Here is a 24132-nt window from a genome sequence, read left to right on the forward strand (position 1 = left end):
AGCGCTGCCCTGGGCACGGTGCTGCCAGGCCCCCTGCCCGCCCCGCCCCACGGCACCCACCCGGGCTGCCCCCCCCCGCCCCCCCCCCCACCCTGCAGCCCCCACTCACGCTTGAGCTCGCTGGGGGGGACGAGGGCCTGGCCCCCCTCCCAGGCGAGCAGGAGGCCGAGCAGCGAGAGCAGCAGCAGCGCCATGGTCCCGTCCCGGAGGCAGCTGCCTGCGCAGGCAGAGCGGGGGCTCGGAGCAGGATCCGGCCCCCCCCCACCCCGGACACGGGGCTCTGAGTCAGCAGCGGGGACCAGCCCCCCCCCCCCCCCCCCCGGCACAATTTTTGGGACACAGCGATGGTTGAGCTAATGCCACGTTAGCCGGGGGAGCGGGGGGCTGCAGCCCATCCCCGGGAGGGGGTCCCTGGGCAGCAGGGTCCCGCTTGAAGCCCCGGCTGGGGGGCCGGGATGCAGAGCCCTGTGTGTCCCCGTCCCCGTCCCCCCCCCCGCGCCCGCCCGCCTGCGGGACAAACAAGCCCCAGGCCTGGGGCCAGGCGGGGCGGGCGGCCAAGGCAGTGACCGGGCACGGATTTCCCCCCCGCCGCGGGAGCCAGCGCTGTCTTTCTTCTCCCCCGGCCCCCCCCGCCCCGGGAGGATGGAGAGGGGCTGGGGGGGGGGGGGTGGGGGTGCTGCAAGGGGTGTGGGGGGGCAAAGCCGGGACAGGGCTGGGCTCCTGCCAGCCGCAGGCAGGGATGGGCAGGGATAGGCACTGCCGGCAGAGACCCCAGCCCCCCAAGAAGGGTGCCATGCCCAAGGCACCCACCGCTGGCACACCCAGCCCCTCCCCTCCCCCCCCCCAGCGTGGGAGCCGCCAGCCCCCCGGGGTTGTGCAATGGCCCAGCTGCAGTGGGGCTCCGGCTCCCCCCCCCAGCACCACTGGCCCGGTGCCCCGCAGTGCTGCAGCACCCGCTGCAGCACCCATTGCAGCACCGGCTGCGTGCACTGCTGCAGCCTCCCTGCACTGCTGGCCCACCCCCCCCCCAGTACTGCCCCCCAAATAACCCCCCCCAGCCCAGCCCAGCTCCATCCCGCCCGGCCCAGGGCATTGTGGGAAACTCCTGCCCGATGGGATGAGCATCCGCCCGCTGCATCACCTCCCCCAGCACAGTCTGGAGGTGCGGGGGGCACCCCAGGGCGCACAGCCCCCCCCTCTGCCCCACAGCGGGTCCCCCACACCCAGAGGTGGCTGTGGCCCCCCCCTTGACTGACCCCCAGGCATGACCCCTGCACCCCCAAACCAGGCATGGAGCCCCCATCCCTCCCATGCCACTGCACCTCAGCCAGGGCAGGGGCACCCCAGGGATCACCCCTGGGGGGGACCCTTGTGTCCCCAGCCTGGGGGGGTCCTGGTGGGGGTCTTCCAACAGGGAAGGGAAGGGAAGGGAAGGGAAGGGAAGGGAAGGGAAGGGAAGGGAAGGGAAGGGAAGGGAAGGGAAGGAAGGGAAGGGAAGGGAAGGGAAGGGAAGGGAAGGGAAGGGAAGGGAAGGGAAGGGAAGGGAAGGGAAGGGAAGGGAAGGGAAGGGAAGGGAAGGGAAGGGAAGGGAAGGGAAGGGAAGGGAAGGGAAGGGAAGGGAAGGGAAGGGAAGGGAAGGGAAGGGAAGGGAAGGGAAGGGAAGGGAAGGGAAGGGAAGGGAAGGGAAGGGAAGGGAAGGGAAGGGAAGGGAAGGGAAGGGAAGGGAAGGGAAGGGAAGGGAAGGGAAGGGAAGGGAAGGGAAGGGAAGGGAAGGGGAAGGGAAGGGAAGGGAAGGGAAGGGGAAGGGAAGGGAAGGGAAGGGAAGGGAAGGGAAGGGAACCCGTACCTGCAGTTGGCACCCCGGCTGCCCTGGTGAGCTCCGCCGCGGCCGCCCGCCCCCGCCCTCCCCTATTTATCCGGCCGCGGCGCTGCGGGTCCGCCCCGCTCCGGCCCCGGAGCTTTCTGGAACCGGCGGGACCGGCCCCGGCCCGGCCCGGCCCGCCCCCCCCCCGGTGCTCCCCCTCCGTCCCGTCCCGTCGCCCCCCCCCCCCCGCCGGTGCGCGGCGCCGGGGATGGGCGCGGCGCCGCTCGGCAGCGCCTCGCACGCCCCCCCCCGCGGGTGGGCATCGCCCTCCCAAAACTGGGGCGCGGGGGGGGGACGGGGACCTTGCACCCTCCCCGGGGTCCCCAGGACACCCCAAACCCGGGTGTTGCAATCTTGGAGGGGGGGGTAAAACCTCGCCGAACGCTGCGCATCCCATTACCCCCCCCCAAACACCCCCCTCCCCGGGGACCCCTATTCCCCCTCCCGTGGGGTGCTGCCGTCGCGGGGCGGGGAGCTGGCGCGAACGGGACATCCCCTTCCCACCCGCGGCCGCGTACCCAGCGGGGGGCTGCGTGCGACACCCGCCCCCCCCCCCCCCCCCCGAGCTGCAACATCCCCCACTGCCAAGGGGGAAACTGAGGCACGGCTCCCCCCTCCCCCCCCCCCCCCCCCCGCTCCCGGCCATGGCCCCTCCCCGGCCCCACAGCCCGAAACTGCAGCTCCTTCCCGCCCCCCCCCGGGGCGATAAACAACTTCCCGGCTGCTGCCGGCGGCCCGGTGCCAAAACGCAGCCCCGGGAACTGGGGGGACTGGTTGGCGCCCAGCGAAGGGGCGGGGGCGGCGCCCGGGGGCTGGGAAGCTGCTTCCCCCCTCCCCCCCCCCCCCCCCCCCGCCAGGGGGAGGGAGGCGCCCACGGCCCCGCGGGACCGGAGCCTCGGGAGCGCTCCCCAGCCCGGCTGCAGCGCCCGCTCGGGAGGGTGCCAGGTACGGGACACGCGTGGGGGAGCGGGGATGCGTGTGCTCCCGGGGCCGTCTGCGGGACACGCGTGTGCACGGGGGCGCACGGGGGTGCACGATCTCCCGGGACTGTACGGGGGACATGTCGGTGCATGTTCTGCCGGGGCCGTGTGCGGGTCACGCGTGTGCACGGGGGGTGCAAGGCTTCCCGGGACCGTGGGTGGGACACGTGGGTGCGTGTTCTCCCGGGGCCGTGGGTGGGACGTGGGGTGCATGCTCTCCCCGGAGCGTTCGGGGCTGGTGTGGGGGGTCTCTCCCCTCTGCCTCAATCCGCACCTCAGGAGCCCCAGGCCGGGTGGGATCTGGCCTGGGCCGGCGATGGCCGCGGGGAAGGTGGGTGCAGGCTCTGGGGGTGGGGGGCTGCTGCTTCACCCAGCCCCCTGCTCCCCCCCCTTTCCAAGGGCTTCACACCCCGCTCTGCTCCCCGCAGCCCCACCGCACGTGGAAGAAGGGGACGTCTCCGGAGCAGGCGCCATCTCCGGAGCAGGCGCCATCTCAGCTGTGACCTTGCCGCCATCCTCCCCCTGAGAGAGGCCTGACCAACCTTCCTCTTCCTCCCCAGGCACAGAGCAGCCTTGTAACCCTTTTGCTGCTGCTCCTGCCGGTGCTGGCACAGACAGACATCCCTTGCTCCCCGTGCCGTGGTGGTGGGAGGCGAAGGCGAGGGGCCGGCGGGGTGACACCCAGTTTCCTTCCTGGTTTTCGGGGCGATGGCCTGTTTCTGGAGCAGGAAGGACAAGCGGAAAGGGGGGTCTCCCCTCACCACCGGCCTCGCAAGCGGCGGATTTGGGGATGTTTATCCAGGAGAGCGGTCCCAAGCCCCGGGTGGAAGATGCCGTCCCCTGGCAGCCGGCGGTGGGGGACCCGGAGGAGGAGTTTGCCACGTTCTGCCGGATCCGGCGCTGCGGTAAAGGCCAGCGGCTGAGCAGGGCCCTGCGCTTGCTCTGGCACGTGGCACAGTTGAAGGATGGGAGCAAGCAGCGCAGGGCTTCCCAAGGAGCCAAGGAGAGCCGGAGAGCCACCGGGATGCGGGCACAGGCTGCCGAGAGAGGCGCCGAGCTGGAGGGGAAAGCACCGGGGCTGCCAGAGGAGCCGGGGAACTGCCAAAAAGCCACCCGAGGTGGGGAAGCCCAACAGGAAGAGCAGGTGGCCTTGGTGACGGCGGTGAACGTCCGCAGCACGGTCCCACGCCTTGGGGAAGACGGTTGGGATGAGGTGATTGTCGGGCGCGAAGCACGGGATGGGGATGTGCTGAGGGGAGGTGGCGGCCACGGGGATGAGATGGGTCAAACTCAGCCCGTGGTCCAGGCAGGCGCCAGCGCTGATGAGGAGGGAAGGACCACCGGCTCGCCCCGGAGCCTGGGGTTGTGGGTGGAAGACAAGGATGCTGCCACCATCCCTCGAGGGGACGGGCAGGACTTTAACCCTCCGTCAGCAGAGGGAAGGTCTGGGGGGGAGCGGAGGAGGCAAGTGTGGGAGAAGCTGCAGCGCCTGGGAGAAGACATGGCGAGGTGGGAAGGGAGATCCGTGAGAGACCTGGCGGTCAGGCTGATGGAGGTGAGCCTGCAGACAGAAACCAAGACGTACCCTATGGAGACAGGGAACGAGAGCGACCGGCAGGAGCAAGGGCAGGGGGTGGCGAGAGCCCGGGTGGGTAGCTCAGAGGAGGTGGGTGCTTTGGTGGACACCCGTGCGGACGTCACCACGGTGCATCAGCGCCTGCGGCTGCAGGACCTTGCCGTGTACCACGACGACCCCATCTCCATCGGTGGGACCGTGTACGGGGATGATCAGCACCTGCCCGCCATGCCGGAGCCATTTGGGAACGAGCAGATCTGGGAGGACCCTGATGATGACCTCCTGGAGCAGGGAGATCCACCAGCTCTTCCTAGGCCCGCAGCGATGGTCTGTCTCATGATGGTCAAGAGCAAAGAGCAGTGGAGGGAGGAATTCCCGGACGTGTGGGCGCAATACGAGATGGACTGTGGGCTGGTGTCCGAGGAGGAGGAGGTGAGCGGGGCACCGGTGCCCTTCCAGTGGCAACCCCCATTTCCAGCAGACGTGGAAGACGCGGTGGCGAGCATCCTGCAGGACCTGCTGGATGGTGGCGTGGTGGTGAAAGGCATCTCTTCCTCCAATAGCCCTTTATGGCCCATCCGAAAGGCCAACGGGAGGACGTGGCGCCTGACGCTGAATTGCAAAGCTGTCAACAGGGCCACCCCCATGACGGTGGCTCCGGTGGTCCTGGACAGGACCAAGCTCGTCGCAACCCTCAGCCCCGAGAGCAGGTATTTCTCGGTGGTGGATCTAGCGAACTCCTCCTTCGCCATCCCCTTGGCAGCAGGCTCCAGAGCCAGGTTTGCCTTCACCTTCTGGGACCAGCAGTACCTCTTCACCCGGCTGCCCCAGGGCTTTCACAGCACCACCTCCATTGTGCACCGGCGGGTGGCTCAGATGTTGTCCCAGCTGGCCCGAGGAGATCAACCTTGGGTTTTTTCCTACGTCGATGACATCCTCATCGCTGGGAAAAGCCAAAAGGAAACCAAAGCCCGAACGAGGAGAGTCCTGAAGCTGATCCAAAAAACAGGCTTTAAAGCCAAGTTTGAGAAGGCGCAGCTCGTCCAGCCCAAGGTGGACTACCTGGGGATGACAATCGGGGCCGAGGGGAGAGAGATCCAGGCCAGCAAGCTGGAGGCCATCAGCAAAGCGCCCTGCCCGTGGGATGTCCACAGCCTCCGCTCGCTGCTCGGGCAGTTTGGCTCTTTGCAGGATCACATCCCCGGCTACTGGGAGCTGGCCCGGCCGCTCCACCGCCTCACCACGGAGCGGGTTGGATGGGAATGGGGACCGGAGCAGGAGCAGGCGCTGAGCCGCCTGAAACACGCCGTCCTGGCAGCACCCACCCTGCGATTCCCCGATAAGTCCCAGCCCTTCGTTATCAGGTTAACAACCAGCAGAGAGGTGGTAGGAGCCGCCTTGCTGCAGGAGGATGAACGGGGCCGGCTGGTCCCGGTAGGACACAGCTCCCGCATCCTGAAGGACCACAGGGTCTCCTACCTGCCGCAGGAGAAGGGGTGCCTGGCGGCGGTCTGGGCCGTGCAGGCATTCAAGACCCTCACGGGGCCGGCCCCCATCCTCATCCAGATGCCCCATTCCCCTTGGAAGTATCTCCTATGGGGCGAAGCGTTGGGGTCCCGTGGGACAAACCCGCACCCGGCGCGGTGGACTCTGCTGCTGGTGAACGGGGGGGCGATGGCAAGGGGACCCCAGCCTGAGAGGAGACACCCCCCCGGCACCCCAGTCCCTGCCGCTCCCCCCCTGCGGCTGCTGCCCTCCCACGTCCCCAAGGCCAACGTGTGGTTCACAGCCAGCGAGAAGGTTTGCTCCGTCGGCTTTGCTGCGGCCAACCTGGAAGAGCGGTGGCTGCTGGGGGTGGCCGAGGGCGGTTCGGTGCCGGACGCGGAGCTGGTGGCCCTCGGGCAGCTCCTGCGCCGTCACCGATGCTCCTCGCCCCTCTATTTGTACACCGGCTGCTGGTCCTTGGTGGAGAGGTTGCAAAGCCAGGTCGGCAAGTGGGAGCGGGGGCCATGGGCGAGCCCCAGCGAGGGTCCATGGCCGAGCGTCCTGCAGTGGGTCCACGCCAACCCAGGGATGCTGCACATCAGGTACGTGGGAGGGGATGGGAGCGAGGACCCGGAGGAGAGGGAGTGGAGCCAGAAAGTGGGCAGGAGGGCCAGGGCGATGTCTGGCAGAGCCGTGAGCAGCCAGCAAATCTGGGAGCCTTCGAAGCACGAAAAGCAAGAAATAATCGCCCAGTGTCATAGCTGGTTGCACGAGGGGGTGCAGGGGACCCTGGCAAGGGTGCGGCAGGTTGCGCCCTGGGAAGGTGACAGCGGGCAGGTGGCCCGCTGGGTGCAGAACTGCCTGAACTGTGCTGCAGGGGGGGACGGAGCAGGCAAGGTGCTGCCCCAGCGGGCAGAGGGGCCGTGGTCGCAGCTCCAGCTGGGCTACATCAGCGGCCTCCCCGAGACCGAGGAGGGGCACCGCTCCCTCTTGGTGGTGGAGGATGAGTTTTCGGGGTGGGTGGAAGCCTTCCCGATGCGGGAGAGGACGGCGGAGGAGATGGCCGAGGTGCTCCGCGAGGAGGTTTTTGCACGGTACGGGACTCCTCGTGCCATCCGTTCGCCGCATGTGCCACGCTTCCTCCGGGATCCCGTGTGGCTGGTGATGGCGGCATCCGGCGCGGAGCTCCCGTGGGACATCCTGCAGTCCGGCCAGGCGGGACCGGCCACGGCAGCCCTGCAGCGGCTGGCCCAGGGGGCCGGCAAAGAGTGGGCGAAGATGCTCCCCTTGATCCTGGCGGGGATCAGGTCCGTATGGGCGCAGGAAGCGGTGCTAACCCCGTACCAAATTATTTTTGGTTTCCCATTGGAGATGCGGTGGGGATGCGAGGGGGGCGTCTGCCCCCAGGGCAATGTCCTCCCCTGGCTCAGCCGGCTGCAGGAGGACGGGGCCGGCTACAAGCACCGGACCGAAGCCGCGCTGCTGAGGGGCTGCCCGGAGGGGGATGCTCCGTGACCGTAGCCCCCCGGCTCCTCCATGAGATTGCTGTCTGTGTGTGTGTTGTCTATCATGGTTTGGGGAGAAAATGGGTGTACTGGGCTTGGCGGGGGGGGGGGGGTTGGCAGGACTGGGGAGCTTTTAGGCAGGGCTACGCGATGCGCAACCGCTTCTTGCTATGGCGTTCAAGCGCAGGGAGGGAAGACTTGCTGGGTATACTGGTTTTGACTGGGATGGAGTTGGGTTTTTTCATAGCATCCAGCACGGTGCTGGGCTCTCCAGCTGTGACCCCAACAGCGCTGGGAGCACTGGGATGGTGTTGCCATCCCCAGTCCTGCGGGGCTCGGGGGGGCTGGGCCAGCTTTTGCTCGGGACCGTGGGAGATGGTGAGCGATGGCGTTCGCATCACTTGCTCTGATTTCTTTATTTTCTTTCCCTCTTTTTCCACTTCTCCTTCATTTATTAAACAATTTTTATCTCGACCCACAAGGTTTCTTGCTTTTCCTCTTCCTTTCTGTACTGGGTTTGGCTGGGATAGAGTTAAATTCTTCATAGAAGAATGTGGTTTGGATTTGGGGTGAGAACAGCGTTGATAACAGAGGGATGCTTTAGTTATCGCAGTGCTTGCACAGCGTCAAGGCCTTTTCTGCTTCTCACACTCCGCTGCCCACGGGAGTTCACCCGCAACACCAGGGAATCACATCTCGAGGCTCAGCAGCCTTTGGGAGCGGTGGAGGAGGAGAGAGGAGCCACCAGTGTCCAACACCGGAGTCTCAACCCCAGTTAGTGACCTCCAGGTGATCATCTGATGCTCCTCATGGTCTTCAAAGGGTTGTGGGTCCGTATCCTCCATCTTTCCTGGTGGTTCTCAGGTTATAGCTCTCCAAGCCCCTCTGCTACTTAAAATCATAGAAATCATAGAATCATTTAGGTTGGAAAAGACCCTTAAGGTCGTCGAGTCCAACCATTAAACCAAATGATGAAGGCAGTGGAGGGCGACCACAAGCCCTGTGGGTGCACAGACCCTGGGAACCCCAAGCTCTGGTCCATAAGCTGGTTGAAGCCAAAGGAGCAGTGAGGTGGGAGCTGTGGGCTCACCTGGGGACCCCCAAACAAAGAGCTGCACTTGATGGCAGGATCCGGTGCGCGGCACGTAGCCCAGGGGCTGGTAGCCCAGGGACTCATGGCAGGGACCCATCTGCCACCCCAGCAGAAGTATATTTATAGAATCATAGAATCACAGAATGGTTTGGGTGGGAAGGGACCTCTAAAGGTCATCTAGTCCAACCCCCCTGCCGTGGGCAGGGACATCTGCAACTAGAGCAGGTTGCTCAGAGCCCCGTCCAGCCTGACCTGGAATGTTTCCAGGGATGGGGCATCCACCACCTCTCTGGGCAACCTGGGCCAGTGCTTCACCACCCTCAGTGTAAACGATTTCTTCCTTCTACCTAGTCTGAATCTCCCCCCCTTTAGTTTAAAGCCATTCCCCCTTGTCCTGTCACAACAGGCCCTGCTAAAAAGTCTGTCCCCATCTTTTTTATAAGCCCCCTTTAAGTACTGACAGGCTGCAGTAAGGTCTCCCCGGAGCCTTCTCTTCTCCAGGCTGAACGACCTCAACTCTCTCAGCCTTTCTCCATAGCAGAGGTGTTCCATCCCCCTGATCATCCTCGTGTCCCTCCTCTGGACCCGCTCCAACAGGTCCGTGTCTTTCCCGTGCTGAGGACCCCAGAGCTGGACGCAGTGCTGCAGGGGGGGTCTCAGCAGAGCAGAGCAGAGGGGCAGAATCCCCTCCCTCGACCTGCTGGCCACGCTGCTGGTGGTGCAGCCCAGGATACGATTGGCCTTCTGGGCTGCGAGAGCACATTGCCAGCTCATGTCCAGCTTTTCACCCACCAGTCCCCCCAAGTCCTTCTGGGCAGGGCTGCTCTCCATCCCTTCATCCCCCGGCCTGGATTGATACCGGGGGTTGCCCCGACCCAGGGGCAGGACCTTGCCCTTGGCCTTGTTAAACCTCATGAGGTTCACACGGGCCCACTTCTCCAGCTTGTCCAGGTCCCTCTGGATGGCATCCCGTCCCTCTGGCGTGTCGACCGCACCGCTCAGCTTGGTGTCATCTGCAAACTTGCTGAGGGTGCACTCGATCCCACTGTCTATGTCACTGATGAAGATATTAAACAGCACCGGTCCCAGTACGGACCCCTGAGGGACACCACTTGTCACTGGTCTCCATCTGGACATTGAGCCGTTGACCACTACCCTCTGGATGCGACCATGCAGCCAATTCCTCATCCACCAAACAATCCACCCATCAAATCCGTATCTCTCCAGTTTAGAGAGAGAGATGTTGTGGGGGACCGTGTCAAAGGCCTTACAGTCATCCAGACAGACGACATCTGTGGCCCTTCCCGTGTCCACTGATGCAGTCGCTCCATCATAGAAGGCCACTAGGTTGGTCAGGCAGGACTTGCCCTTGGTGAAGCCATGCTGGCTGTCTTGAATCACCTCCCTGTCCTCCATGTGCCTTAGCAGAGCTTCCAGGAGGATCTGTTCCATGATCTTCCCAGGCACAGAGGTGAGGCTGACTGGCCTGTAGTTCCCTGTGCTTATATTTAGCGCATATTTAGTGCTTCTGCGGCAAGCCGGCAGCCCAAACGCTGAGTCAGGACAGATGCAAGACAGCAACCCCGCCGCTGATTTAGCACCAGCATTTAGCCGGCTGGTAAATCCCGTAGCAAGGCGGCGGTTAAAATAGCTGCAGCCAAAGGAAGACGGGATCGGCTGAGTTGGACATCTCTGGATCGGCTCCACCAGCCGTGAGTCATCAGGGACGGCCTGAACGGGCTGAGGAAGAGCAGCAAACTACAGCCGCCGAGGATGAGGATGGTGGGAAGAAGACCTCAGCTACCAGCAAGCATCCTCCGGCAGCCACCTCATGAACCCCGAAAGGATGCCATGGGCTGGGGCATCGAAGGACACAACCGCTGCAGGAGCATCACTTGTGGGGCTCTGGCGATTAAAAAATTATCGTGATAGGCCTTGGCATGTTCTCCGGTACAACGTGGTGGGGAAAGCCTGGGGACGGAGCAGAGGGACCCCAAAAATGCTCCCAGAAATGGCCAGGGGGGAGTGAGGGAGAGGCTCTGGGACCCAAAAACATGGGATGGGGATGTCCAGGAGCCACGTCCGAGTGAGAAGAGGCAGACAGGCACTGGTAGGGGGAATATTATAGAAAATCAACCAATATAGAATCATCGAATCACAGAACGGTTTGGGTGGGAAGGGACCTCTAAAGGCCATCTAGTCCAACCCCCCTGCCGTGGGCAGGGACATCTGCAACTAGAGCAGGTTGCTCAGAGCCCCGTCCAGCCTGACCTGGAATGTTTCCAGGGATGGGGCATCCACCACCTCTCTGGGCAACCTGGGCCAGTCTCTCACCACCCTCAGCATAAACAATTTCTTCCTTATATCCAGTCTGAATCTCCCCTCTTTTCGTTTAAAGCCATTCCCCCTTGTCCTGTTGCTACAGGCCCTGCTAAAAAGTCTGTCCCCATCTCTCTTGTAAGCCCCCTGTTACGACCCAGACTGGGTGACTCAGGGGGTCGTAGCGGTTTCGTGATTCCCTTGGGCTAAATTAAGGTGAAACGACACCAGGCGATCAATTAAATGCTTTATTTTTGGAGCATGCAACTGAAACTTGGAAAGCGTAATAATAGGCGGCGTGGATTCTATTGAGGCATTTATAAGAAGGAAAGGAAAGAGAAGAAAAGGAGAGAGAGAGGGCGATCACCACCCTTGGATCCCGCGATGACGATGACGGACGTGGCAATCCTCCGGTGATGGGTGCGCGCGCGGCTCCTTGGAGTTGTGCCTTTTGTAGTCTGGTTCCCACCTCTCGGGGAGTCACGTAGCTCCTGATCCTTTGTGCAGGCACCGTTGGGGGCGGGGGGGGTGGTCGTGGGCCCCTTCCTCAAATGAACTCCGTATGACCTCTGGCCATACGTGCTGTGTTGTCATGCCAGGCTTATCAGAACATGGAACCGCGCACCCTCCGGTGCACCCTCCGCATCCTGGGTTATCTGACCCCTCGTTTAAGGTTTATCGCTGCTATGCAGACCGTGACTTGTTTTACTACAATGTTTGAGACATTGACTCTTTCAGTCTCTCACACCCCCTTTAAGTACTGACAGGCTGCAATAAGGTCTCCCCGGAGCCTTCTCTTCTCCAGGCTGAACGACCCCAACTCCCTCAGCCTTTCTCCATAGCAGAGGTGTTCCAGCCCTCTGGTCATCCTCATGTCCCTCCTCTGGACCCGCTCCAACAGGTCCATGTCTTTCCCGTGCTGAGGACCCCAGAGCTGGACGCAGTGCTGCAGGAGGGGTCTCAGCAGAGCAGAGCAGAGGGGCAGAATCCCCTCCCTCGACCTGCTGGCCACGCTGCTGGTGGTGCAGCCCAGGGTACGATTGTCCTTCTGGGCTGCGAGCGCACATTGCCGGCTCATGTCCAGCTTTTCACCCACCAGTCCCCCCAAGTCCTTCTGGGCAGGGCTGCTCTCCATCCCTTCATCCCCCAGCCTGGATTGATACTGGGGGTTGCCCCGACCCAGGTGCAGGACCTTGCACTTGGCCTTGTTGAACCTCATGAGGTTCACACGGGCCCACTTCTCCAGCTTGTCCAGGTCCCTCTGGATGGCATCCCGTCTCTCTGGTGTGTTGACCGCACCGCTCAGCTTGGTGTCATCTGCAAACTTGCTGAGGGTGCACTCGATCCCACTGTCTATGTCACTGATGAAGATATTAAACAGCACTGGTCCCAGTACGGACCCCTGAGGGACACCACTCGTCACTGGTCTCCATCTGGACATTGAGCCGTTGACCACTACCCTCTGGATGCGACCATGCAGCCAATTCCTCATCCACCAGACAGTCCACCCATCAAATCCGTATCTCTCCAGTTTAGAGAGAGAGATGTTGTGGGGGACCGTGTCAAAGGCCTTACAGTCATCCAGACAGACGACATCTGTGGCCCTTCCCGTGTCCACTGATGCAGTCGCTCCATCATAGAAGGCCACTAGGTTGGTCAGGCAGGACTTGCCCTTGGTGAAGCCATGCTGGCTGTCTCGAATCACCTCCCTGTCCTCCATGTGCCTTAGCAGAGCTTCCAGGAGGATCTGCTCCATGATGTTCCCAGGCACAGAGGTGAGACTGACTGGCCTGTAGTTCCCCGGGTCTTCCTTTTTTCCCTTTTTAAAACTGGGGGTGATGTTTCCCCTTTCCCAGTCAGTGAGAACTTCACCGGACTGCCACGACTTCTCAAATACAACGGATATTAATATAACCTGGATGAGAAGGGCAGGCCTGGGCTGGAGCAAGCAGGGGGGCTGCTGCAGAAGTGGCGGAGGTTTGGCTGGCTGGACCCCCCCCACAGTGTCCCAGCGGTGACCAGGGACCCTTGGAGGAGGAAGGAGGTTGTGTGGGGAGGAAGGCTGGCCCGGGAGCCCGGCCGGGACTCGGCAGAGGGCAGCAGCAGCCCGACACAAAAGCCTCGGTGGGGAGGGGGTCTCAGCAAGGAACCCTGAACGTCCCTGACCCGCACGGGACCCCTGTCCCATGTCTCTGACCTGGGACCACCGCTCCAAACCAGAAGTCGGGAGCCAAATCACAGCACCCTGGGTCCCAGGCAGGACCCCAGACCCCAAACCACAGCACCCCGTGTCCTTGACCCAGAACGGGGGGCCCAGAGCAGGACCCCAGACCCCAAACCACAGCACCCCATATCCCTGACCCAGACCCATGGGCCATACCCAGGACCCCAGACCCATCTCCCCATGTCCCTGACCCAGATCCAGGGGCCACACCCCGGGACCCCAGACCCATCTCCCCGTGTCCCTGACCCAGACGCATGTACCCAAACCCCAAAGCCTGACCCCAGCCCCTCATCTCCCTACATCAGGCTCCCAAGCCCTGCTGTCCTTAGACCAGGACCCCCTCCCCAGACCAGGGCCCCTTCCCCAGACCCCAGGCCCCCCAAATGCCACCGTGCGAGGCCGGCGCGGCACGGCACGGCACGGCACGGCGTCGGTCGGACATTTGTTAGTCATTAGGGCTGGAGGGAAGGAGGGCGGGCGCGGGACCAGCCTTTCTTCTCCAGCACATATCCCAGCGCCTCGCCTTTCAGTGGCCGGCGTCCAGCCCGGCCGGGCTCTGCCGTCACCCGTCACCCGTCCCCATCCCGCGTGGGCAGAGGCCATGGGCGAGCGGGCAGCCGTGGGGATGCTCCACCGCCGCGGTTGCTTTTGAAAGCTCCCCAGGAAGTTTTGGGAGCGGGGGGCCGGCGGGGGGGGGGTTGGGGGGAGCAGCCCCAGCCATGCTGGCCGCCCGCTGACGCTCGCTGGGAAGAGACGTGCCGGGGCGGATGCAGGAACCGGGGCGGTGAGGCCTGGGTCGGTGCAGGATTGCACCCACCGCCCCCCCAGCTCGGGGGCTATGAGAGGTGAGTGGGGGGCTGCCTGGGGGGGGGGGAGGGGGGCGTTGGAGCCGTGGGGAGAGGAGAGGGGCCGGTGGCACGGGGGACAGGAGGGGACGGCCGTGCACGAGCGGGCAGCGGAGCTGGGGGGCAGCCGGCACCCCTCAAATCCCACCGCATCCCTCCTCGCCACGGGCAGCATCTCCCCACAGCCGGGGGCTGAGCCGGCTTCGGCCATGGCCAGGGACCCCCACATCGGTGTGAGGGGGCAAGAGGGGCCGCGGGGGGGGGTTGGATTCCAGGGCTCCCAGACCAGCGGCAGCGCTTCCCCCCGCTTGCTCAGAGCTCATCACTTGTTGACTTCGTGGGACAGAAAAGCAAAATTTGGGGCAGCCGAAAAGCGAAGGGCCGTGCCAGGGACGATGGAGGGAACCGCCGCTGCCTCAGACCCAGCGAGCCCCCCAACCCGCAGCCCCTCTCCTGCCCCCCGCCCGCCTTTGTGTGGGGGAGGCCGGGCTGTATAAAGCAGGGGATGCCGGTGCCGCGGTCACTCTGGCCGTGCCTGCAGCCCCCCTGCGGCACCCCCGGCTGGAAACCCTCCTTCTGCCAGCGAGGTCGGGGAGGCCCCGGGCAGGGGGTGGCTGGGCTGACGGGGGGCTGCGGGGGGCTCTCGGACACGGCACAGCTCCCAGGGAGCTTTGGGGAACCAGGGAGGGAGGCACCGTCCCCCCGCCCCAGGCACCTTCGGGTTCGGGTACTGGCGCCGAGCGCATCCCCTGTGCCGGAGCCACGGGTGGGATCCAGCCCACGGCGTTTCCTACCCCGCGGGAGCACCCCAACTTGTCCCCTGCCGGGCTGGGGGTCCGGGCTGGGTGCCGGCTGGGGCGGCACATGGGTTTTTTTTGCTCCCATGATTTTTGCAAGAAGGGGCTGGGAAGCCACAAAGCCCCTCGGGGCTGGGAGCCAGGAGCCGTCAGCTTCTCCATCACCCGCTTTTTGGCCAAATTCAACCAAATTTCCCCGAGTTTATGGTCTCTGAGCGGGGACGTGTCCCCATGGGCTGGTGCCACTGGGCTTTGGCCAGCTGAGGGTGGCAGTGATGGCTCTCACGTGGCTTCCCAGCTTTTTCCCCGAGGACACCGGGTTACGGCGAGGCGGGGCAGGCGTCCCCAGGGACCACCGGCATCCTCGGGGCTGGGAGCAGGAGAGGGCAGGCAGCAGGCAGGGCCCCGGTGGTGCAGGCAGCTCAGGTCCCTCCTGTGTTGGCTTTCAGAAGACGAGCCGGTGGGAGGAGAGGAAGAGGAGATGCCGACCTTCAGCTACCGGCCGAGTGGTAAGGACATCCCCCGGGGTGGGCAGGGGGTGCGGCAGGGCCTGATCCTTTCCTCTCTGTGCTCAGGCAGGGCGCGGACCAGCTGCAGCCGGTGCCAGAAGAACCTCTCCCTCCAGACGGCCGTCAAAGTCCTCTACATCTTCTCCATCCTCCTCATCGTGGCCGTGACCGTGCTGGCTGCCTTGGGTGAGCACGGGCAGGGTTGGGAGGTCCGGCTCCTGCCTCCTCTCCTGCCTTCCCTCCTGGCTTCCCTCCTGCCCTCCTTGGGGCAGCCCCTCGGGGATACTGGGACTCCCCCAAAGCACCTTCAGCACCCAGGCATGGAGAGGAGCATCCAGCTCCCCCTGACCCACCCCTGGGATGCATGTGGGACCCTGTGCGTGATGCCACCTCGCTGGGGGATGGCTTTACCCCCACGGGGACCTCAGGAACCACCCCGGAGCCCAGAGGTTGCCACCCCATCACCTCCACAGGCAAGAAACAGCCTCCCAGGCTCAGCGGAGGGATGGCGTGCTCCCTGGGGCCGGACCCCTGGAGATGCTTTGTAGACCTTAGCCGAGCCCTGAACCCTTGGGAGACCCACCCCACAGAGCCAGCACCCACCAGCCACCCGGCCTGACTCTTCAAGCCCTGGCCACCCTCCTCGCCAGGGAACGCGCCTGGAGGAAAGGTGTGGGGGCCGATCACATCCCAGCCCCTGTCCACCTCCCTTGACCCCCCACCTTTCCTCCGCAGTGTTCAAGAAAGTCAACTCCATCTCCAACGACATCAGCTCAGCCCAGACCTATTACGAGAAAAAGATCGTATCCATCCAGGAGGACCTCCAGGGGTTGGGTGAGTCGCTCGCACCTGGACCTGGAGGTCTTCTCCGGGCTTTGGCACTGCGCGTCCCTCCAGCTGAGCGGACCTCAGCTGCTCGGTGCTGCCAGCCAGGGGCTGAAGCATCTCCACTTCTCAGGTCCCGGGGCTCCCCCAGAGCCAAAACCCCACTTATCTCCCAGGATTTTGGGGAGGGACGACTGTACGACCCCGAGGGTGGGGTTGGTGGTGTTGGGCTTTTTGGGGAACTTGCTGCACAGAGGTGGCAGGAGCAGGATGAGGGTGGGAGCTGGTACAGGCTGGTGGCATCAGGGTTGTCCCAACCGTGGCTCTGTGGTGCCCATCTCCAGGGTCTGCAGGGATGGACCATGGTGAGGCTCCTTCCTCCGCTCTGGTCCTCAGCGGGAGGGACTCCAGGCCCAGTGAGGGACAGGGTGGGGTAACAGACCCCTCTGCCCTTCGTTCAGATGAGAAGACCTCGGGGAACTGCTCCCTGTGCCACGAGACGGGACAGCTGGGCCAGGAGATCACCAAGCTGCAGGGCGAGCTGGAGGAGATCCAGAAGATGCTTTTGGTTCAAGAAATCCTGCTCGACCGGACCTCCCAGACCCATAACCAGCTCTCGTCCACCAGCAACAAGATCACCAGCGAGGTGGACAACTGCTCCTTCTCCATCCGGCAGGTCAACGAAAGCTTGGGGCGGTTCCTGGCCCAGGTTGGGGGCTGGCAGGTGGTCACCTCCCAGCTAGACAACTCTCTCAAGGGTTTGGCCCAGGAGCGCTACGATGTCCGAGCAGCCATGCAGCAGATGAACTTCACCCTGGGGCAAACCTCCGACTGGATCCAGGTCATCCAGAGGAAGACGGACGAGGAGACGCTGATGCTGCAGAAGATCGTCACCGAGTGGCAGAACTACACCCGCCTCTTCGGCGGGCTGCGGGCCACCTCCTCCAAGACCAGCGAGCTGGTGAAGAACATCCAAGGCAGCGTCGGCGCAGCGGCTCGGCAGGTCGGCCAGAACTCGGAGAGCATGCACGACCTGGTGCTGCAGGTGATGGGGCTGCAGCTGCAGCTGGACAACATCTCCTCCTTCCTGGATGACCACGAGGAGAACATGAACGACTTGCGCTACCACAACAGGTACACGCAGAACCGCACGGCCGAGCGCTTCGAGACCCTGGAAGGCCGCATGACCTCCCACGAGATCGAGATCAGCACCATCTTCGCCAACATCAACGCCACTGACAGCCACGTCCACAGCATGCTGCGCTACCTGGATGACGTGCGGCTCTCCTGCACCCTGGGCTTCCACACCCACGCCGAGGAGCTCTACTACCTGAACAAGTCCCTCGGCCTGGTCCAGGGCACCACGGACCTGCTGCGGGAGCGTTACAGCCTACTCAGCGCCCGGCTGGACTTTGACATCCGCAACCTGTCCATGGTCATGGAGGAGATGAAGGTGGTGGACGTCCGGCATGGGGAGATGCTGAAAAACTTCACCATCTTACGAGGTGAGGCGCATCCTGGTGGGCACAGCCTAAGCCCTGCCCGGGGATGGGTTGGGGCCAGGCGTGTTCGGCAGGTGATTTTGGGGGCTGTTTCTTCTGTGGCTGAGCACGGCGGGATCTGGGCTCCTTGGGAGCGTCCTGCACCGTGGAGGACCCAAACCACCATTGCCGAGGGCAAGGCGGTGTTGGGATGCACACAAAGGCACCGCAGACACTTGCCCACGGATGCAGAGCTGTCCTGGGGATGGAGCTGCGCGCACTCGGCTTGCAGAGCTGTCCCTGCGTGGGGGGGACGAGGACAGCGGGGAGGTGACCCATGTCCTTCCAGCACGGCTGGAAGGTGCCAGTGACCCCTCCTGGTGGAGAGGGCATGGCTGCCCCTGGACGAGGATGCCCAAAGCTTCTCCCGGTGGCTCAGGTGGCCTGGGGACATCTCCATCCACCCAGGGGAGCAGCAGGGCTGTCCCGGCTCCACCCCCGGCTCCACGGAGCCCACCGGCACCCCGGCAGCTTCCTGCTCCGCTAGAGACCACCCAGCCTGGAGCCATATGGCAACCACATCTGCATCGTTACAGGGCTGCCCTAATTAATGAGCCTGGTTTTGGGGGAGCCCTGCAGTGGCCCCCATGACACCATGCCCCCAGGCAGTGGAGCCCAAGCAAGGTCTGCAGGGCTGGGGGAGCCAGGCTCAGCTGATCCTGGTCTTAGCAAGGTCTGCAGGGCCGGGGGAGCCAGGCTCAGCTGATCCTGGTCTTAGCAAGGTCTGCAGGGCCGGGGGAGCCAGGCTCAGCTGATCCTGGTCTTAGCAAGGTCTGCAGGGCTGGGGCATCTCCCTCTCTCCCTGCTTTGGGGTGCTGCCCCTCCTGTGCTTCCTATTCACCCCCTCCTCTCCCCCCCCAGGTGTGCCGGGCCTCCCGGGCCCCCGCGGCCTCAAGGGCGACGTGGGCGTCAAGGGCCCCCCAGGAAGCGAAGGAGAGAAGGGCGACGTGGGCAGCCTGGGCTCGCCGGGACCCCAGGGCCCCCCCGGCCCCCCGGGACCCCCTGGTCCCCAGGGCGAAAGGGGTCTCCTGGGCTTGAAAGGCTTCCCCGGCCTCAAGGGTGCCAAGGGCAGCTTCGGGCAATCCGGCTCCCGGGGACAGGGGGGACCCAAGGGAGACCCCGGCCCCCCGGGGCCGGCCGGGGTGCCGGGGCCAGTGGGACCCCCTGGCTTGCAGGGCAAACCGGGACTCCCTGGGACCCCCGGGGCTGTGGGCCAGGCTGGCCCTACGGGGCCCAAGGGAGACCCTGGTTTGCAAGGTCCCCCGGGGCTGCCGGGCCCCCCCGGCCCCCCAGGACAGTAACCCAGCCTTGCTGCCAGCCAGGGCACCAGGGCGGCTGAGCTGGCATGGGGATGGGGGGGGTCCCCACCGCCGCCCCCCCCCACCCCGGATCCCCAGAGCATCCCCCGCGGGGGCGCGAGGCAGAGCCTTGCAGGACAGGCGGGGGCGCGGAGGGGTCCCGGTCCCCCCCAGTGCGAGGGTCCAGGGCTGGTCCCCGGCTCTCAGGGATGCTGCCGGCTCCGGGCTCTGGGCTCGGCCATTCCCGGTCCTGGGGTGGGGGGATCCCCGCGGGATGGGGTGCAGCTGGTTTGTGCCCTTCCCCCCCCCCCCCCCCCCCCCGGTGGCCACCTCCATCCCCCCCCAACCCCGCGCTGTGTCCCCATTGTACTCCCGGCACAATAAAGCTGTATGGGGACAGGCGGCCTCTGCACTGGGGACACCGGGGTGGGAGGACGAGGGTGCGCCGGGGGGGGGGGGGCACCCACAGCCAAGCTGCCACTGGTGGCGGGGTGCAAGCGTGTCGGGCCCGTGCGTGCTTGAGCGAGTACGCATGTGCACGAGTGTGCACGTGCGTGCACGAGTGAGCATGCCCGTGCACGAGTGAGCAGGAGTCGGTGTGCATCTGCATGAGCGTGCGCACGTGCGCGTGTGTGTGCAGGAGGGAGCGTGCGTGGGCACGGGCACGGGCACGTGCGCGCGACTGCGTGCGCACACGACTGTGTGCGCACGTGCATGTGTTCGCATGAGTGAGAAGCTGCACGAGTGAGGATGCACGTGCTTGTGTGGGCACGAGTGCGTGCGTCTGCACGGGTGGGCATATGCAGAGGGTGCCCGCAGATGTGTGCACACGCGTGCATGCAGGTGCGTGCAAGCGTGCACGTGTGCCGTGTGAGACGCGGTCTCTGATGGGGACCCCCATCCCCCGCCTTGCCCCCCCCCCCCCGCCCCAGCAGAGCCCCTTCCCGGCTCACCACGGCCACGCTCCCCCCCTGCAGGGCCCCCCATGGGCCCCCCACATGCCCTTGGCAGTGAGAAACAGGGATCTCGGCTCTCCCCCAAACCGGAGCCCCCCCCCACTGCCCCGGGGATACCCTGCCCCAGGCTGACCTTGCCGGGGAGGGAGGGGGTTGCAGCCGGGACCCCCCACCAGCGCCGGGAAGGTGCGTTGCTGCTCCGCGCCTCAGTTTCCCAAACAGGGCTGCCCGGCAAGATGGGCCACCAAGGTCAAAGGGAACGGTGTCACCTCCTCCGTGAGCCAAACCCGGGGTCCCCGAGGCCCGGCTGTGTGGGGACACCACCGGAGCCGGGGGGTGGGGGGGTGGCCGGAGGCCCGGGTACCCGAGCCTGGGCCGCGGTGCCAAGAGCATCATGGCCCTGGGGATAACAGCCAGGCCAGCCCCGCTGCCGGCCCCGTCACCTCCATCCGCCGGGTGCCCCAGCTCGGGGAGCCCCGTGCCCTGCCCGGCCAGCCCTGCCCGGGGCACAGGATCCGGCCGGCCGGGCGGTTTATTGCTGTTGGCAAAGCGGTTTCCTGTTTTCATCGCAGAAACGGCCCGGGGCTGGTTATTAACACGGGCCAACACGGCCCTGGCCCTGGTTCGTAGCTGCCACGGCTGGAGAGGCGGCGCAGGGTGGGGAGGGCTCCGAGCGGGGGGCAGTGGGGGGAGCAGAGACCTGACAGCTCGTTACACAGATGGGGCACGGGCTGACAGGCCGCTGGGCAGCGGCTGGGCAGGGCTGGGTTCATCCTGCTGGGGCTCTGGGGGCCAGGAGAAAGCCCTGAGCCCCCCTCCCTGGGGAGGGGGCTGCTGGGGGGGGGGGGTTACCCCAGTCCCAAGCTGGTGACAAGGGACGGGATGCAAACCTGCCCGGTGCTGGGGGCCGTGCCAGCCCATCTGAGGGTCCTGGGCCCTTGGTGCTGCACCGCGGTGGGTCCCCGTGCGATTCTCACCCGCGCCTGTGGCAAGGACGTGGCCACCAGGGCTGGAGGGGAGCGCGCCGTGGGCGTACGGCGGGGCGGTGGGCGCTGCTCGGGGTGCAGGTGCCAGGAGCGGGTGCTGCCTCCGCCACGCCGACCCGCAGCACCCAGCACACACACGCGGGATCTTAAGGAACGGGGCGCGTCTGCCCCCGCCGCCGGCACGCAGCGGGGCGCCGGAGCCTCGGCCATGCCCACCACCGCTCTGTGCCTCAGTTTCCCCCAACTAGGTAGGACCCGGCCATGCTGTAACCCCCACCCCGACCTCCTCACCCCTTCCCAAACTCCTGCCTCTGCAGAAAGCCGGAGCACTTCTGGCCGGGGAGCAGCTGTGCCAGTGTTTGTGGATGGGTTTGCCGCCGCCTCCCCTGGGCCTGCAAAAAAATGTGCAAGGGCAGGGTTTTCTCCCCCAGCACCGGCCAGAGCTGTGCTTTCCGGGAGGTGGCGAGGGTGGGCGGCAGGATTTCAGAGCTGGGAGCAAAAGGATTAATAAATAAACGAGGAGCAGAGGCTGGGAAAGGCCAGGTGGGAAGTGCTGACGGCAGCCGGGACCGCTTGCCTTCGAGGGGGTTATTCTTGGCGGCTGCTGGCCGGCGGGGTGGGCACGGAGGGGAGCGGGGCGGCCGGGGCTGCACGGCCTCTCGCTGTCCCTGCCCTTCCCGACAGGTTGTCCTAAACAGTGTCACGGCAGGACGGCGTGGACGCAGCGCCTCCCGCCCTGGGCAGCCACACACAGGGTGCCCAGGGACACACAACCCACGAGCAGCGATGCAGAGGGTGCCTGGGGACACACAGCCCCACGGACATCGATGCAGAGGGTGCCTGGGGACACACAGCCCACGAGCAGCGATGCAGAGGGTGCTCGGGGGCACACAGCCCCACGGACATCGATGCAGAGGGTGCCTGGGGACACACAGCCCACGAGCAGCGATGCAGAGGGTGCTCGGGGGCACACAGCCCCACGGACATCGATGCAGAGGGTGCTCGGGGACACACAGCCCCACAGACATCGATGCAGAGGGTGCTCGGGGGCACACAGCCCCACGGACATCGATGCAGAGGGTGCCTGGGGACACACAGCCCATGAGCAGCGATGCAGAGGGTGCCCGGGGACACACAGCCCCACGGACATCGATGCAGAGGGTGCCTGGGGACACACAGCCCCACGGACATCGATGCAGAGGGTGCCCGGGGACACACAGCCCACGAGCAGCGATGCAGAGGGTGCTCGGGGGCACACAGCCCACGAGCAGCGATGCAGAGGGTGCTCGGGGGCACACAGCCCCACGGACATCGATGCAGAGGGTGCCCGGGGACACACAGCCCCACGGACATCGATGCAGAGGGTGCCCGGGGACACACAGCCCCACGGACATCGATGCAGAGGGTGCCCGGGGACACACAGCCCACGAGCAGCGATGCAGAGGGTGCCCGGGGACACACAGCCCCACGGACATCGATGCAGAGGGTGCCCGGGGACACACAGCCCACGAGCAGCGATGCAGAGGGTGCCCGGGGACACACAGCCCACGAGCAGCGATGCACAGGGTGCCCGGGGACACACAGCCCATGAGCAGCAATGCACAGGGTGCCCGGGGACATGTGGCCCATGGGCAGCCACGCACAGGGCGCTGGGGACACACAGCCCACAAGCAGCGATGCACAGGGTGCCCGGGGACATGTGGCCCATGGGCAGCCACGCACAGGGCGCTGGGGACACGCAGCCCATGGGCAGCCACGCACGAGGTGCCCGGGGACACACAGCCCACGGCAGTGATGCACAGGGGACATCGCCCATCGATAAAACGCCGGAGGACACGGGAGCCGCCGAGCGGGCGCCGTGGCGGGCGCTGCAGCCAAGCACAACAGTTTGCAGCTGCAGGGCTGCGGGCGTTGCCGATGGCAGCGCAGCTCAGGACCAGCGTTCAGGTCGCCGGCCCCGGCCAACACCCGCGTCCCATGAAAGGGCCCATTGATGGCGAGGAGGAGGGAGGCCCGGCAGCGTCGAGTCTGCGGGACGAGGTGGGGTCCCCCCGGCTCCTCGCCCCCCACCCTGCCCTGCGGGGGCCTCCCAGACTCCTGGCTTCTCCCCTGCCTCTGCCAGGGGAAGAAAACCAGTCTCTGCACTGTGCCTCGGTTTCCCCATCAGCCCCGGGGTGATTTACGTCCCACAGGCCTTGGGCCAGCTCGCGCGCCAGGTCCCTAAAGAGGTGGGACACTGGGGAGAGTTTGGGGTGGCATCAGCTAGAGTCACCCTGGGTTCGGGTCAGCCTGAGCTGAGACAGGACACAAGCAGCAAGAGGATGCACAGCCCACCATCCTCCTCCTCCTTCTCCCAGCAAGGGCCTTCCTTTCAGTTCATTAAGGTGTGCTCCGCTTTTGCCTGTCCCCTCCGCCTCCCCAATCCCCCCCTGCACCAGGAGACACCCTCGCTTTGCGCTGGGGAGAAGCGAGACCAGAGGCAGAGGATGCTCTTCCCCCGGCTCCTGCCCTGCCGAGGCTGCAGGCAAGTTTGCAGCACCCGGAGACGCACCCCAAACGCAGACTTACGTAGACTGTTGCTGTCCCCCCCCCCTCAGCGCGGCCGTGCTCCGCATGGCCATCTGCTGCCCGAGGAGCAACTCCGCGGACCCTCACAGCCCCAGCTCCTTCCCCGAGGTGTCAGCACACCAGGCGACTCCCACCTAGCAGCCCGTTTTACCAGCATGGTGTGAATTTAATCGTGACATATATACAGGGGCCAGAAGGATTACCATGACCGTTTCATACAGATTTACCCACAAAACCTTACAGAGCGCTCAGGCAAGAGCTCTGGCCTGGACAGGCGTAAACGCTGGGCAAAACTCAACTCTTCTTCACAAACTCCTCTCTCCGGAGAAGGTTTCCAAGGAACAGCCCAGGAATCAAGCATGATTTAAAAGAAAATACACCGTGGGGCTATTCTCATTCTGTGCTAAAGGCACGTATCGCAGCCCGCGGTCATGCGCTCGAGTAGGCTGCAACATCAGCCGAGCTCAGTCTTCATTATCTGCAGCTCTGTATTTAATGAGGAGCCACCAGATTTACTGCCAGCACGGGCTGGGGAGGTCTGCAAAGCAGCTGTGAGCTTGTCCAAATTTACGCCCCCCCCCCCCCCCCCCCCCCCCAGTTGTAGCGGGATCCCCCAGCTTTGCTGACCATCGCCAGCGTGAAGAGGAGAGTTATGCGGTCAGCGGCGTCGCGTTCGGGCTCGTGTACGTACCGGTGACAGCGAGCTAATGGCAACCGTTTCTGAGACACTCCGCTGCCGGGGCAGCGGTGAGACAGTACGA

General features: G+C 65.1%; 3 protein-coding genes across 4 annotated transcripts in view; 2 read left to right on the top strand and 1 right to left on the bottom strand.

The window, feature by feature from the left end:
• CLU (clusterin) overlaps positions 1 to 1903 on the bottom strand; it is a 5340-nt gene extending 3437 nt beyond the window's left edge. Inside the window, 2 exon segments of the mRNA XM_076332494.1 lie at positions 110 to 217; positions 1847 to 1903. Coding sequence (XP_076188609.1) covers positions 110 to 194 — 85 coding nt within the window. The 5' untranslated portion in view covers positions 195 to 217; positions 1847 to 1903.
• Positions 1904 to 2743: 840 nt separating this feature from the next.
• On the top strand, positions 2744 to 7884 carry LOC143157658 (uncharacterized). Its single transcript, XM_076332495.1, has 2 exons — positions 2744 to 2809; positions 3273 to 7884. The coding sequence occupies exon 2, from the start codon at positions 3635 to 3637 to the stop codon at positions 7418 to 7420; it is 3786 nt and encodes a 1261-aa protein (XP_076188610.1). The 5' UTR covers positions 2744 to 2809; positions 3273 to 3634; the 3' UTR covers positions 7421 to 7884.
• A 5905-nt stretch (positions 7885 to 13789) lies between these two features.
• Positions 13790 to 18890, top strand: SCARA3 (scavenger receptor class A member 3). Of its 2 annotated transcripts, XM_076335373.1 has the most exons (6): positions 13790 to 13891; positions 15138 to 15197; positions 15264 to 15383; positions 15933 to 16031; positions 16484 to 17527; positions 18425 to 18890. In XM_076335373.1, the coding sequence occupies exons 1-6, from the start codon at positions 13885 to 13887 to the stop codon at positions 18862 to 18864; spliced, it is 1770 nt and encodes a 589-aa protein (XP_076191488.1). In that variant the 5' UTR covers positions 13790 to 13884; the 3' UTR covers positions 18865 to 18890. The 2 variants fall into 2 exon arrangements, with proteins under 2 accessions (XP_076191488.1, XP_076191487.1); XM_076335372.1 differs by having other exon boundaries at positions 15138 to 15383.
• Positions 18891 to 24132: the final 5242 nt, after the last annotated feature.

The sequence above is a fragment of the Aptenodytes patagonicus genome, chromosome 3 (assembly GCF_965638725.1).
Source record: "Aptenodytes patagonicus chromosome 3, bAptPat1.pri.cur, whole genome shotgun sequence".
Classification (NCBI taxonomy): Eukaryota; Metazoa; Chordata; class Aves; order Sphenisciformes; family Spheniscidae; genus Aptenodytes; species Aptenodytes patagonicus.

What these genes read in the sequence shown, in the direction of transcription:
- LOC143157658 (XM_076332495.1), top strand. Translation starts at nt 3,635, where the DNA reads ATGTTTATCCAGGAGAGCGGTCCCAAGCCCCGGGTGGAAGATGCCGTC.
- SCARA3 (XM_076335372.1), top strand. An exon ending in GACCGTGCTGGCTGCCTTGG is followed by an intron (nt 15,384 to 15,932) that starts GTGAGCACGGGC and finishes TTTCCTCCGCAG; the next exon opens with TGTTCAAGAAAGTCAACTCC. An exon ending in GGAGGACCTCCAGGGGTTGG is followed by an intron (nt 16,032 to 16,483) that starts GTGAGTCGCTCG and finishes CCCTTCGTTCAG; the next exon opens with ATGAGAAGACCTCGGGGAAC.